At 39.9% G+C, this 14,680-nt stretch overlaps 1 protein-coding gene across 15 annotated transcripts in view; it reads right to left on the reverse strand.

The window, feature by feature from the left end:
- The window catches only part of scrib (scribble planar cell polarity protein), a 93,642-nt gene that overhangs the window by 21,606 nt on the left and 57,356 nt on the right, over positions 1-14,680 (reverse strand). For 13 of the 15 annotated variants that reach the window (XM_036596911.1, XM_036596914.1, XM_036596912.1 and 10 more), the window contains 13 exons: positions 13,385-13,474; positions 13,217-13,294; positions 12,197-12,526; positions 8,372-8,452; positions 6,606-6,851; positions 5,890-6,000; positions 5,570-5,746; positions 5,315-5,431; positions 4,633-4,821; positions 3,522-3,641; positions 3,377-3,433; positions 2,877-2,933; positions 2,540-2,620 (listed from right to left, as the gene is read on the reverse strand). In XM_036596911.1, the coding sequence (XP_036452804.1) occupies positions 2,540-2,620; positions 2,877-2,933; positions 3,377-3,433; positions 3,522-3,641; positions 4,633-4,821; positions 5,315-5,431; positions 5,570-5,746; positions 5,890-6,000; positions 6,606-6,851; positions 8,372-8,452; positions 12,197-12,526; positions 13,217-13,294; positions 13,385-13,474 (1,734 nt within the window). The remainder of the gene's footprint in view (positions 1-2,539; positions 2,621-2,876; positions 2,934-3,376; positions 3,434-3,521; positions 3,642-4,632; positions 4,822-5,314; positions 5,432-5,569; positions 5,747-5,889; positions 6,001-6,605; positions 6,852-8,371; positions 8,453-12,196; positions 12,527-13,216; positions 13,295-13,384; positions 13,475-14,680) is intronic. The other 2 variants (XM_036596924.1, XM_036596913.1) reach the window with 1 other exon arrangement.

Genomic DNA, 14,680 nt, shown 5'->3' on the forward strand with positions numbered 1-14,680 from the left:
ACACAGGTGAAATTACTACATATTAATACTAAATCAAAGTCACACCTCTCACCAAATGAAACCAAGGAGTCTCAAATTTATCTGATATTTAAAATAAGAACAACCAGTAAATTCTTCAAATCACAATAAAATCAAATGAAAGACTTAAACCACTTCACACTTTCACTTTCACAATCAAATAAAAAACTGCCAGAGGTCAGCATTGACTATAGAGGAAAAACTGACAGAGAACAAAGATCATACAGCAGAAATTAAAGGAAGAAAAGAGAGCTTCAACAGAGAAAGCATAGGCACTCACGTTAAGAAGGTATCAGCTTCAGGTTGCTGGACACATGTAAAATGCTTGGAGGAGATTAAACTCTATGACTGGAACCTTACTCCCCAAAGGCCCACCCATGAGCAGCATGACCAATCAGCCGCAGACATACTTTTTTTAAAATAACCTCTGAGTCCTCGTCAGCTGTCACCCCAATTCCCCTGTCCAGTTTTCTTTTTTCTTTTTGAGCACAAGGAACTGTAGCTTTGTTGCCAGATTGTCAGAGGTAAAATAAGACAGAGTATTCAATCTTTCCTTTAATTTGTGGTTGTGTAAGATGCACCAAAAAAAAAAGTTTTTAAATTTTTAGGATGCAACAATGACTTGCCTGGAATTTTAACTGAAAATAGCTTTTTTAATAGCTGCCCACTTCACCATCATGAGCTGGTGTTACAGGGAAACAGACAGAACTACAAAACAATTTTATTTATTTAGGGGGCAAGGTGGTATGTGGGCTACTATGAAAAGCACCCATAAGCATTCAAAAATAAGTCTGATAATTCCATGACTCAGAGTGGAATCACAAAACAACTTCAAGTGTGGCACTGATACTTTACAATTATCCTATGACACAGTCTTTAATTTCTTTTCAAGATTCAGTCGATCCATGGGTGTGTGTCCTTCTAAGCTCTATCCAAGACAATTTTTAATAGCAACATTTTTTTTTTCAATTAAATAACAATGGAGGGGTAACAATGCAATATTCCCTTATATCACAGGCTTGACTTTGATCTTAAAAAATATGCACCTTCTGTTGCTTTTACCTCAAAATTGAATTATAGTAATCTTTTTTGCTTGTTCAAGCTGCTCAAAAACAATTTCATAAGTTCATAAAAACAGGAATCTAGACATTTCTGTTTATACACTGTTTATCTTTTGTTTTTAGAATTGATTTTAAAACCTTAATACAGACTCAAAGCACAAAGAGCGCTCTTCAAAATACTTGTGTCCAACTTAAAAACTAAGCGATTAAGCATTTTCTGCAACATTCTGCACATTTCTATCATTGAACAAAGGCACATTCTGTAACCTACAATCATCTATATAGGAACTACATCTATACAGGAACTATAATATATTTCAACTGGGAGTGTAATGTGGTCAACACATTCGACAAGATAAGTTAAGTGGTTCCCAACTTGGTCCTCAGGGCCCCCCCAGACAGTCCACACTTTTCCTTCATCCCTATTGCAAGTTGGGTTGAGTAGCTGTGTGAGTAGCCTTGAGGACTATGTTGGGAACCACTCGATTGGTTTATAGCAGGGGTATGGAATTGAGGGCCAGAGTCCAGCAGTTTGGTGATTTCCCTGCTCTAGCACACCAACTAAACCTAGCAATTAACTGATGAGTTGAATCAGGTGTGCTTAAGCAAGAAAATTCTGTGCAGGAATCTGGCCTTCCAGTTTCTGAATGTACTTTTCAGGTCTATCCAAGTTTTACTTTCATCTAGTGCAAAGGGCAAAACCTATTTTGAAAGTGCACTCTGTTAGTTGTCGGTGGTCAGTTTAGGGTCTGGCCAAAATATCAGATGTTTCTGTTGTTAGGAAAACCATTCACGTCACAGCTAAGCTGGGTGTCACCACGCCCTCAATTCTATTACAGCAATATAGCTTGAACTGAATCTAAATACAGAACATCAAATAAAACATGTAAAATGCACCTAAAACGATAACATATTATATATTTAAAAATAAAAAACTTGTTTTTTTATTACCCTTAAATCTGTACCAGTTATGTAATTTTCAGATTAGTCAGGCTGTAAATTAATTCCACCTGCCATTGTGGTCCGAGGATGTGCACTGTAACATAAGGGTTTTTTCTGTATTGCCATTATATCTGCCTCCAGCACCAGGGATGTTCAACCAGTGCAGCTCAACAGCCGCATTTTAGAACAATTTCATCTGTTAGTTACAACGAATATGGTATTAATATAGGATCATACAACATGTTTAAAAGTTCTGTTATCTTCACATATCTTCACTTCACATTTCTTGGTAATAATAGTGTCTTGCTATGGCTTGCCTTAAATCAATTTACTGTCACTGGGGACTGTTACTCATGGTCATTCTGTCACCTGTCACAGGCCAACCTCAAATTGATGGAATGCAGTGCAGACTGTACAGCTTAAGGTTTCTGCTTTGTCTGCTCAGGTCACTCTAAAGCGACTTTGCCGGCACTCTTGCTCAGCATGGAAAGCTGAAAGCATAACAGGCTGCAACTCACCCGATTCACTTTCTGTAGACTGGTTGTAGGAAGGGCTGCCAGTGTTTTGTAGTCCAGTTTCAGAGGTCCAGTGCTCAAGCTCTGCGGACAATGCACAATATTAAATAATTTAAAACATTGTTTAGAAAGTCAGTTTTCAGGATGTACAAAAAATAAAATAAAAAAAACCATATCAGCGCCGTAACATACTATTATAACTAAAGCTAAAGTTCTTTCTCAAGCTCAGAGATTCAGAGGAGGAACAGGTTGATGCTCAGTGGCATGTCCAAGCCCAGAGCGCACTGCTGCCCTCTGGTGGCAGGGGCAGTCCTAAAGCAGCAGGGGCATGAGGCCTCACCTCAGTTTCCTCCTCCAGCAGGCGAGTAGCTTCCTCGCGCTCCAAGCGCATTCGCTCCTTCACCAAGAGAGGAGGGGGAAGGGCAGGAGGAGAGGGGTTGACCAGTCACACATGAGGAGGTCATAGACCAAAAAAGGATGAACGATGGACACAAGCACACATCCATTCAATCAATGGGGAAAGGTGTTACATGATGTTGGGGTTTGGATGAACGACGCAGTGAATGGTGCGAATGCAATCGAAGAGATGGACGTTATGAAGGAAGTGAATGGGAGTTAAAAGAAAACAAGTTGGCAGGATTGAAAAATGAATATGGAAAGACAGGAATGAGAGTTCATTCAGGGAGGGGTAGGGAAAGAGGGGAAAAGAGAGAAATTGAGAAGGATAGAACCCACACATATTAGCAAACGTCATAAGGGAAGCTTGTGAATTTGGAAAATAACTCCTGTTTTTGCCTTGAAGACTTGTCTTCTATGATAAGCCAGCAAAAGTTCACTCACCACTTTCTCCATCTCCTCTCGCTCCCACTGAGACGTCTCCCTCACCATCTCAACCTCCTTTAGAAGAAAACAGCAATAGTTCCTTTTAATGCTACTTCTTATTTTCGTAAGACATGTTCTACAGTGTGATGTATGAAAAGCTCACCTTCTGCATAATGTCCATCTCCTCTGGGCTCAGGTCTCTGTCTATTGAAGAGATGCTCTCCATGCTATTCTTTCGGACAATCCCTGATGCAAATGGGTTAGCGATCACACCTGGGGATGCCTGCATACAAACAAAGAAAAGGAAAACCACATTGGAACATATAAATGTTAATGATTAACCATTAACCAATTGATTTATTTCCAATAAACAACAGTTCATTTTTGAATAGGTGGGTTTACCACTCAAGTTAAAGAACGTTTTTGGGCGGTAAACATGAGGGAACAATAGGCCTACCAAAAAATAAATCTTGCAGCTAAAACAGTGGTGTTCAGGACCAATTGTCAAAGGTAGGATAGCACAACTTCAATGATGTGCCATATCAAAAGCAAAACATCCACAAGCACTAACGCAGAAAACTATTTAGCCCATGTTCTCCAAGAGAAATTGTGATGAACTGCAGTGCAAGGAAATCACACAGGTGTGGAAAAAGGACCTGGTTGATGGCAACAGAAGTCGAGAGCTGCTGTGATACAGTGACTGAAAACTAGCCAATATCATGGCATTGATGTACATTTTAACTTGGGCTAGTAATGAGTAAGGCTAGTAATGAAATTTAAAATTTTAGAATAATAAATTTTCAGGGGTCCATTATTATATTTTCCTGTCATTTTGTCAACTTTTTAGTTTTTTAGTCATATAATCATGAACAAATATTTGTCAGCCCTAAACTGTTTTTATTTAGGCTATGTTTAAATTCGGTTTTGAGCTGCTCTCTTCACATACACGCTTATGCTTGACCCCACTTATCAGTTCCACGGTCTATACAAGTAACACTTTTTATCTCAGTGATGTGTGCGCTCATAAGCGAGTGTATATCAAGTATTTCATAATGGCTTTGAACATGGCTCAGCCAATCAGATTTCAGAACTGGAAATATCTGTATTAATGAGATGATTTTTAAGCTTGTCAATTAACAGTTAACCACTGCCTAATGATGATTCCAAAGAACTGATCAAAAGAGTTTACCAAAATTAGCATCTCTAGTGTCTGATTACCCCAAACTATGTAGCTTTCTTGTATATTCTGTCATTTAAGGTTTGCTGTAGTTTACCTCAATGCCTGGCGCGTTCCTGGGATCGAAGCCGTCACACACCAGCATGACTAACGTATCTCCAGTGGCACGCAAAACCCTGACTGCTTCTGTGTGAGTCATGCCCAGGAGACTGTGATTGCCCACCTCTAGGATTCTCATGCCCACCTTCAGGCGGCCATCTCGTGCGGCAGCACCACTGGAGCTCACCTACAATCAGGACAGAAAGACAGAATTAAAGTACTTCATACCAGCCTAGGAAGCACTGGCTAAAACACAAACAAGACTAGATTCTCTTCGTCTTCTGAAGGATTTCTTTATTGAATAAAAAAGGTCAGAATCTTAGAAAAAGAATTAAATTATAATTATTATCAAAACTAAATTTTAAAACTAAATTTTCTAAACGAAATTTATTTGCTGTAAACACAAATCAACTAATATTTAGGAGTGAATTCAGTGATGTCCTAGTTTCTCTTTTGAAATGAAATTTTTGAAACTGAAAATTCACTCAAGTACTACAGTCTATAATCTGAAATTAATTACAATTACAGTAAATAAACAAATCAACTCAATCAAAATTCATAGCCATATTAGTCTAATTTCAATAAATGCTTTTCAGATTATTTGTATCTCTTTACCTCCTTATTCAAGAATTCCAAAATCTGTCTGTAAATGTTTTTTGGAATGGTTATTTGATTATTACCTTGGAGATGAAGATACCCTCATCTGTAGGGTCAAAGGGGTTGCCTGCATGTCCTCTAGCACCTCCTCTGATGCTGATTCCCAGCTTCTCTCCTGGCTGTTTGTGAATCACAATTTCCTAAACAAATGAAGCGTAGTTTTACTTCCACATTATGGATTTCAAAACACTGCCAACGTCAGTCTGCTGTGTCTGTGTATACAGTAGTGAGTGAATGATCTGCATGTGCACATTTGCCACATAAGTGCCTGTGTGTACCTGCATGCCGGGGGGTGAAGGGTCTCTGCGGACCAACAGGCGGATCTCCTGCTTGTTGGAGAGCAGAGCTTTCACGGCCTCCTGGTGCGTGGCATGTCGCAGATCAATGGTGTTCACCTCTAGTATCCGATCGCCCACTCGTAGCCCACTCTGACAGGCTAGACCATTAGGGATGACCTACTCAGAAAAAACAAAGTGGTCAGAGGAGGTTGGGTTCTTGACTTAAATGGCCTTGTAGCTTAACGGGTGTTGTAGCCATACACAGAACATGCATGCCATTTGCTTCTTGGGTAAGTTCTACACAATTTTGTCAAAGTTACCTTTGAAATGAACACGCCTGGTTCACTGATGCCAAATGGGTGGCTGGCATGGTCACTCCCACCCACGATGCTCAGCCCCAGAGGGCCACCTGTTTTGACCAATGTCACTTCCTGTGAGAGCAGGACACATCATGAAACACAAATTATAAAATATTCTACTGCATTTGGCATATTCTGAGCTACCCTGGGATCAGTGTTACTAACTCAATTAAATGTAGTGCTAATGGCTGCAAACTGGTGGAAAGTGAAGGTTGTAAAGAAAGAGGGAAAAGCTACTTCTGAAGAGAATCTTTAAACTAGTTTTCTATGTTCACATCACATATCTAATCAAATAAGACAACACAGTCAACACTGCCCAGTGATATCATTAACATACACAAGTTTCAAAACATTATCCTAGACATAAAAACACTATCCTAACACAACACAACGCAACACAACAGTAAGCCTTCATACCGTGCACCACTTTCTCTGGAATTCATTCACATCGAGAACCAAACAAAAAGAGGTGACAGTAATAAGCATTTTGGCCTCATTCAGTCTTTCACAGCCGACAAACAGCTATAAATCCTAATGGGCTGTATCACTTAATAAAAACTATCATTCAGAAAACGCAAGGTGAGGGAAGTTCGAAAATGTCAGGAAGTCATGAAGGTTCTGGCTCACCAGCATAGTGTTTGCTGAATGTTTGTGGAGTATCTTAGTCTGGGCCTCACCTCTATGGGGTACTCGTCCTCCATTGGGCAACTGAGATGGTTTCCCAGGTGCTCGTCTCCAGCCTCCTCTTGCTCGGGGGAGTCAGAGGGCTCTGGAGGAGGGGGTGAGTGGGGGCGCGTTCGGGGCGAAGAGCCGCCCGCGCTCGCCTGGTCCCGCTCGACCAGCAGGGTGATGGTGGGGGAGGTGCCGGTAAGCAGCGCTACTGCCTGGTCATGTCTGGCTTCTGTCATGTCTACACCATTGATCTAGAGCAATAGTCACACACCAGAGGAGGGGATGGAAGGGGAGGAGAGTCAGGAACAGCCAGCAGTGCTGGACTGGGTAGAGACAGCGATTCATGCTTAAGAGCTAATGACAACTTGTCTCAGTGACTAATACATATGCTTTGTTTAAGTGGACCTGCTTGCTTTATAAAATTACTGTTAGTTGGGACAAGACTCAAGAGTGTTACAGGGTCTCCAAAACTCCCAAATACAGAGTCATATGAAGGGCCACTAAAGCTTATTCAAATACACCTAAGGTTCGAGTCCCATCATGCATTTTCATGTCTGTAACATCATTAGAGCTAGCATTTTAAAAACTGGTCTTTTGGTGATAAGCATGCATGCAGTCCTCAAAAGGGATTCATAAGAGCAGGAGGTTTGTCCGTTCAGGGTTAGAAAAAAGAGTGAAAGAAAAGGAAGAGATGCAGCCAGCCGTAGTGAAAGAAGCTTGTGCGTGCAAGCAGGGAAGAGCATAACTGCTACAGGAACCCTGTCCGAACTCCGCTCTAACGAATCATCATCATTAATATTATTTCAGCTTTTAAACTAAATCTTATTACACTTAAAACCATGTGGAACTTTACTTAATTGTTGATGTATCCTACTAATATGGTCAAATAACCTGCTACAATTATGCTTTAATTACAAAAAAAAATCCTCCAAGATTTGCCTTTGCCAATTTAAAACACAAAAGAGCATCACTCTTTAAAAATGTGGCCTTAAATATGCAAAGGCAATGACTGAACTGAAAGATATAAAATGTGGGATGTCCAAGCTTTGTATTGTATTGTATTTCTACCAGGCTATTTCCGTTTGGTGCTTTCATAAATTACAGAGGCCAGCACTGACCATTCAGTATCGGTGCTTACCATTGGCTGTTTTACAGAGGCTACTGCTATAGTAACCAGGTAACTAGTTACCCATAGACAGTGTACCCACAGCACCCAGCCCACAACACCCTCGTCACCACACCCACCACCAAGCAGGCAAGGAGTGCATTAGTGTGTCCATGCAAGGACAGTAAAAGAGCAAGAACGCGAAAGAGATAGTGGTCTTCAAGGAGAGATAAAGAACAGCTGGAATCCACACATACAGTTATTAATGCAGATTCCCTTACTGTAAGGAAACAATACACAACAAAAAGGGGAATGCTACATATAATTAGACACTCAGAAAATAGCTGCATAGTCAGTCTCAGCAAAGGATGAGGTATAAAGCAGAAAGTTAAGGGCATGCATGAGGGTCTCAACCTAGTTAAAACACACACTGCTGTTTTCTGTCTAGTACTTGGCCCATGCAATATGTAAGCTGAATGATCACAAGACTGCACATTCACTACACTCTGCTGACTCTTGCTCATAGTCTATTTATATTAGTGAAATTTCATTCAGTTCAGCTGATATGATTTCCATGACTTCATTTGCATTATCAATTTCAAAGAACAGACACCGTTTTGTCTTGGAGACAGAGAGATTGACAGTGTGACCATGTGCCTCACTCACAGAAATGACCCTGTCTCCCACATGGAGGATGTTGTCTCTGTGAGCAGCCCCTCCCTCAGCAATGCGAGAGATGAAGATTCCCTGAGAAGGAGGAAGAAGAGAAGTGAGAACCAACTGCAGACATTACTTTTAGACCAAGCTGACAGGCTTTCAAATGATCACTGGCTGAAAAATACACTATTTGGCCAAAAGTATGTGGACACCCCTTCGAATTATAGTATTTCATCCACACCCATTGCAAGCAGGTGTATAAAATCAAGAGCTCAGTGACTTTAAATATGGCAATGTCACAGGATGCGACCTTTGCCACAAGTCAGTCTGTGACATTTCTACCCTGTTAGATCTGCCCTGTTCAACTGATATTACTGTGAAATGGAAGCATCTAGGAACAATAACAGCTAGGCCACAAAGCGGGAGACCATGCAAACTCTCCGAGCTGAGCCGCCAAGAGCTGAATGGTGTAGCACACCCTCTGTCATCACTTGTTGCAGTTCCACACTGCCTCTGGAGGCAACTTCTGCATGAGAACTACATGTCAGGAGCTTCATGAAATGGGTTTCCATGGCTGCGCAGCTGTACACAAGCCTAAGATTAATATGTGCAATGCCAAGCGACAGCTGGAGTGGTGTAAAGCATGCCACCACTGGACTCTGGAACAGTGGAAACGTTTTCTCTGGAGCGAAGAATCATGCTTCACTATCTTGCAGTCTGTTGGACAATTTTGGAAATGCACTTTGGCAACAGTAATGTTTGGTGGAGGAGGGATAATGGTCTAGGCTGGTTTTTCAGCTCGGCCCCTTAGCTCCAGTGAAGGGTAATGTTAAGGCCACAGCATACAAAGACATTTTAGACAATTATATAATGCAAGCTTTGTGGCCACAGTTAGCCACTGAATGAGGCAATTCCTTATTCCAGCTTGACTGTGCCCTGGGGTCAGGTATCCACATACTTTTAGCTATAGTAGTGTATTTAAATAGTTGAGCAAGACTGCAAAATTAAAGTCAGAAAACAGTCACACATTTGAAATCTGTGTTGCTGTATTTCTAAAAACATTCCACTTAAATGAACAGATTTTGTAGCCAGGTATGAAGCAGAATCCTAAAACCATGGAAAATGTGGTACTGTAAGCCATCAAACTTAAGTAAATTATATAAAAAAACTCCTCTGCAAAGCAAACATAAGAAATACACAGTTGAGCACTTAGTATATGTCCCTTATTACACAATTTTATCAAACTACTGTGATATAAATTTTTGTATCAATGTTATCCTTTTCTGATAAGGTCTTTTAACATTTTTATATTGCAATGTTATTTAACACTTAAATGTAATTTTGTAAAGGAAGTTTGAAATGACAAGCCTTAGAAAGTGTGTACAGAATAGCTTTAGACTGAGCTTTAATTTAATTTGATTAGAGATTCTTAAAACAAAAAAGGGACATAGTTATGGCTTAGACTAAAAATAATTTGTAATGGTGATTCATCACTGGCACTACAGCTTGGTTAAAGACAAGGCTAAATTCATGCCCTGGGAAATCAAGTCTTAATGTTAAAGACCTTAAAACACTAAAATCATTACTGACACTGCAGCAGACCAGAAAAGATTGTATGCAATTAAGTGCCTAGCCTTAACCGCAATGGTCACTAAAACAAACACTTAATGCAACTTTAACTAATTAAACACACAGCATAACAGGTCATTCAGGAGTCTTAACAAGCCTAAATGTTTCCATTTCCAAGAAGAAAAACTTTGCAAAACATACTAGTTTCTAAAAACAAACACAAGAGCACATCAGCCACTCAATTCAGGGAGAGGAAGAACTTACAGTTACTCAGCAAAGAGCATAAGAGCATGTGTGCATGTTTAAGCACATAGGTCTCCTTCTACAACCCTTTAACTACAAGTGTAGAACAGTGTGCGTATGTGTGTATATACATGTTTTTGTGAGAGAGAGCAAGAGGGCAGTACAGCATGTGGCTTCTGTGTTGAGCCAAAAATACACTTGTCTCCCACTCAGGCTCTAACACTAGTTCCCTATCAGGTGTCGGGTTGCTATTCATATCTCTGTTGCCTTGGTGACACTGCCAGCCACTACACTGGAAAAGGTTGCTGTGTAAGTGCTCCACAACTAGACCAGGGCTTCAAAGTCAAGGAAAACTTGTTTTGAAAAATGCAATGGTGAACATTCGTACAGCAGCACAGCCTGCTTTGCAAGAGGTCTGTGAAAGTTTGCTTTATTGGAACCAATTGTAGCAAGGTGAAAACATGCTAAGGGTTAAGGTTTATAAATCTCTATAAAAAAGCAAAAACTACTAAAACTCACATGCCAGCCCAATAGGGGGCGATAAAACATGTCATAAAACACAAAATGTGATGTACGCTGCACAAACACCACTGTGAGCATGCATACTGTGCAAAATGCTACAAAGCTGAAACAGAGATTGTAACATGATGTCAGCGTGTTACAAACACACTAGGCTTTGACTTGCAGACCTCCAATTTCTGCCAGAAAACAAAAGCTTTAAAAGTAAATAAGAGTCAACAAAACACTGCCATGGCTACACCATTGTCTTTAAAACACTGGCTCAGTCCTGATCAGGAAGTGAAGTTTTTTTTTTTAGCTTTTCACTTCATTCAAATTATGAAGTTAGGATTTTATTTTCAAGTGTGACTTTGGTTAATCATCATTAATGAGCACAACTTTGGAATCAGTGAGGTCTTTTTTCGATATTTGAAACTGAACTGAGAACTAAGCACAATACATTCAGATGCCTCTGCACTAGAGTCAAAAAAGGTAAACCAAATTAAATAACGAACGTTAACACCCTCAAATTACCCTCAAACTGCTGAGCACACAGAAACAACCCAGTCTTCAGGTTTATTTCAGACAGACTTCTCCATGTTCAATACATTGAAACAATCAACAACCAACAGCAACAATTACGATTAAGTTAACAGTTTTCAAAAAGCTGTGTTTTGTCCATTCATGCAAAAACAATGAAAACAGAGTTTTCAAAAATCACCACTCTGGTGAGTGTTTTCAAAATCCTTAATTGTCAGTGACCGAAAATGTTGTTTACGTGAGGATGAGGAGGCCAATAAGTTTTTTAAAAAATATCCAGATACGTAAGGATAAGGCCCAACTGTGTGAGTTCCTGTATCATCTTGGAAAGCAACACATTCCACAAACCATGCGTAAACCTTCTTGAATATACAGCTTGTTTTTCATTAACAAACTTCAGTTTCCGGGTTTTATGCTCCCTTTGTCAACAGACAGCATTTACTTCCTTTCTCTAATGTGCGTCATATGACCACTAATTTCCTTCTTTGTTTCCAAATTCCCCCAAAAAAACCTTTCAACAGCAATTAGCAACAACAAAGGGTGGTAGAGACTTTGATGTTTGTAACATTAGACTGGTTAAAAGCAAACAAGTCTGGAAAAAATGTTTATAGGAAAGGCAAAGAAAGACATTTTTCTTCTGTGTTTTAACACTATTCATGTAGCAGTAGAGCCAGCTGTAGTGTAATGGGTGCATATCAAATGGCAGCACCAGTACACAAAACCTGAACCATAGTAACAGAACAAACAATCTGCAGAAGCTGTGATTTAGTTAGCTGAATTACTCAGTATCTCCATACACACTACTCTCCATCTGTTCCCATACTTCCTCAATTCATTACCCTTTTGTAGTCATAAGAAAACAGAACAGCAGTCACCTCAAAATTAGGATTAGTATAAATCATTATTTACATCTATTATATAATGTTTTTTTCTGCACAAAAAACATTATTCCAGTCTCTCTGTGAGTAGTGTTTCTGTGCTTACTGTGTCTCCTGTCCGATATGGTGTTGAGCCTTTGCCCCCAGCGATGCTGAAGCCTAAGCCCTTGTCATTGCGGACCAAGCAGGTGGCTAAGCGCTGACAGGGGCCCGTGCTAACAGCAGTGGAGTCAGACTCCAGGAGGAAGGGAAGGCCGCTGGACCTCCTCTCACGGGGGAAGTAATCGTCCTCTGGCCTCAGAGGAGTAGTAGTGATAGGGTTCTCTGGTTCAACCATCCGCTCACGAAGCACAGTCATGGTCACTGCTGTTCCCGAGCTCCGCAACGCCTCTACCGCTGTGTGGTGCTCTGCCCCATGCAGATCTACGCCATTTACCTAGCGAGGAAGGAGAAGGGGAAGTTAAAACTGTGGTATGCTGGTCTGGGGTCAGGTGACGTGAAGTCAGAACTGCAAGATATGTTATAAATCTCAGTTCAGTGTTTGCAGAGGTCAATCATCCTGAATGGCAACTTGGAGATACTGACGAACACCACAGAAGTTAGAGAAAAAGAACTATAATCTAGTTAAACCAAGAGTTTAGAGGAAAATTAAATTTACACCAATTTGTCCTTACCGCAAATTAAATCGATTAGGAAATAAAAGATTTGGTGTACGAAATGTCCTTTCACACAAGAGCTAAAAGTAGCTAACCACATCGAGTTATTAAGTAATCCTAAACAGACTTTAAGAGTTCAGTTTACACAGTGTTAGTTAGTGGGCTATAAGCTTTCATTACTTGTTAGCTACATTAGCCTCATAGCTCCAGTGCAAAACTCAAGAAGCAAAATACAGACACCAAGCATGTCTCAGCTAATGCACTAAATCTGAAACTGTAGTTCTAAGAAATGTTTCGATTTTTCACCAAACTGTTGTACTGCTGTGGAGCCGTGAAAGAAAGTAACATATTACATTAAAGCAGGCCTATGTTAACTTGATAACCTAGGAATATTCTTATGTTGCCTGTTTTGATAATAGACTCAAGGGAACTGAAATACGGTTTAAAGAAACCTTGTGAAGCATATTTACCTCAAGTAATTTGTCTCCCACTTTGACCCCAGCTCGTGCAGCAGGGCCCTCTTCTGACACCCTGGAGATAAAGATCCCCTACAGACACAAACACAGCATTAAACCAGCTTGCAATTTATAACAACCTTAATTTTACTTGCAATACTTCGCTTTATAATAAATTTTTACCTCGTCGTCTCCCTTGTACGGAGTAGATCCTTTTCCTCCAGCTATGCTGATGCCTAATCCACCAGTCTGTCTCAGGATGGTCAGGACCAGCTAAGAGTAAAGTACAGGGGTCAGACATACAACGCTGCCATCAAATCTTTTGTCACCGCCAGTAAAACTGGGGTGACAGGAGAAGGGACTGATTACTAAGACTTCCTGCTGACAACTTTACTATAAATAGAGAAAAAAAATTCTTAAATTTGGTGCCTTCAAAAAAGAAAGCTGAAGCTAAATATGAACAATGGAGCCCTTGAATTTGTTCATGCAATGTTCATTTGCAAAGCACAGAAGACATAGGTCAGACAATCAGTCCAGTCTAAACATCCAAAAAGGTTTCCTTTCCCTATTTGACAATTAAGCCAAAATTTGAAAGGCATTTTCAGTCAAAATCATATGGCACCTAAACATTTTTATTTCAGCCAATTCATGCTGCAGTTTTATGATGTAAACAACATGAGGTAAGCGTACATGTGCTGTATTTGCTGTTGCTACACCTATAACAAAATGTCATAGTATAATTATGTATGGCTTGTGCTCTTAATTTAGATGCAGCACTACATTTGAGTCATGTTATTTATATAGGTAACTGATTTTTGTGTATAGCAGACGATTTGTAGTTGGTACTGTTGCAGGAAAGAAAACTCTGTGTTTAAAAATAATTAGAGCAACAAGTAAGAGTGAAAATGTACAAGTGGAATTGCTGTATAATCAAGGAAAGGAAGCAATGGATGTTGGGACAGGACCCTGAGTCTCCAAACTCATATTGATCCAATCGATGTGGATAACAGGTATATGAACAGCAAATGAGTCCATATTTGACTCTGTAGTCTACCATTCTAGAATATACTAAACCACATTCATCTGTTTTATCATGTGATTCTGTGACTAGCAAATTTACTTTAATGCACCATTTCCCCCTCTTTGGATCAACATTTGCTGTGAGACAACAATCTAATATGCTCACGAACATTAACCTGAACAAAAACATTACACAAAAAAAAAATTCACTTGTGCACATACAGTAGATAAACATTTGCTGGATTAAGGGATCTGCTAACTCGATTAATGAATCACAAAGCTGACTCGTCACAACATCGAACACAACAGCAGTGTTGACAAGGACATTAGATGACAATAATGAGAAAAGGGGAGAAAATCAGCTAAATTTGTTGAGGGTCAGTTTGGACGTTTGCAATCCTACATAAGCAAGTCATGCAAAGTGCAACTGGACAAGACTAGACACAAACTACATATATA

Source organism: Colossoma macropomum, unplaced genomic scaffold (genome assembly GCF_904425465.1).
Source record: "Colossoma macropomum unplaced genomic scaffold, Colossoma_macropomum, whole genome shotgun sequence".
NCBI lineage: Eukaryota > Metazoa > Chordata > Actinopteri > Characiformes > Serrasalmidae > Colossoma > Colossoma macropomum.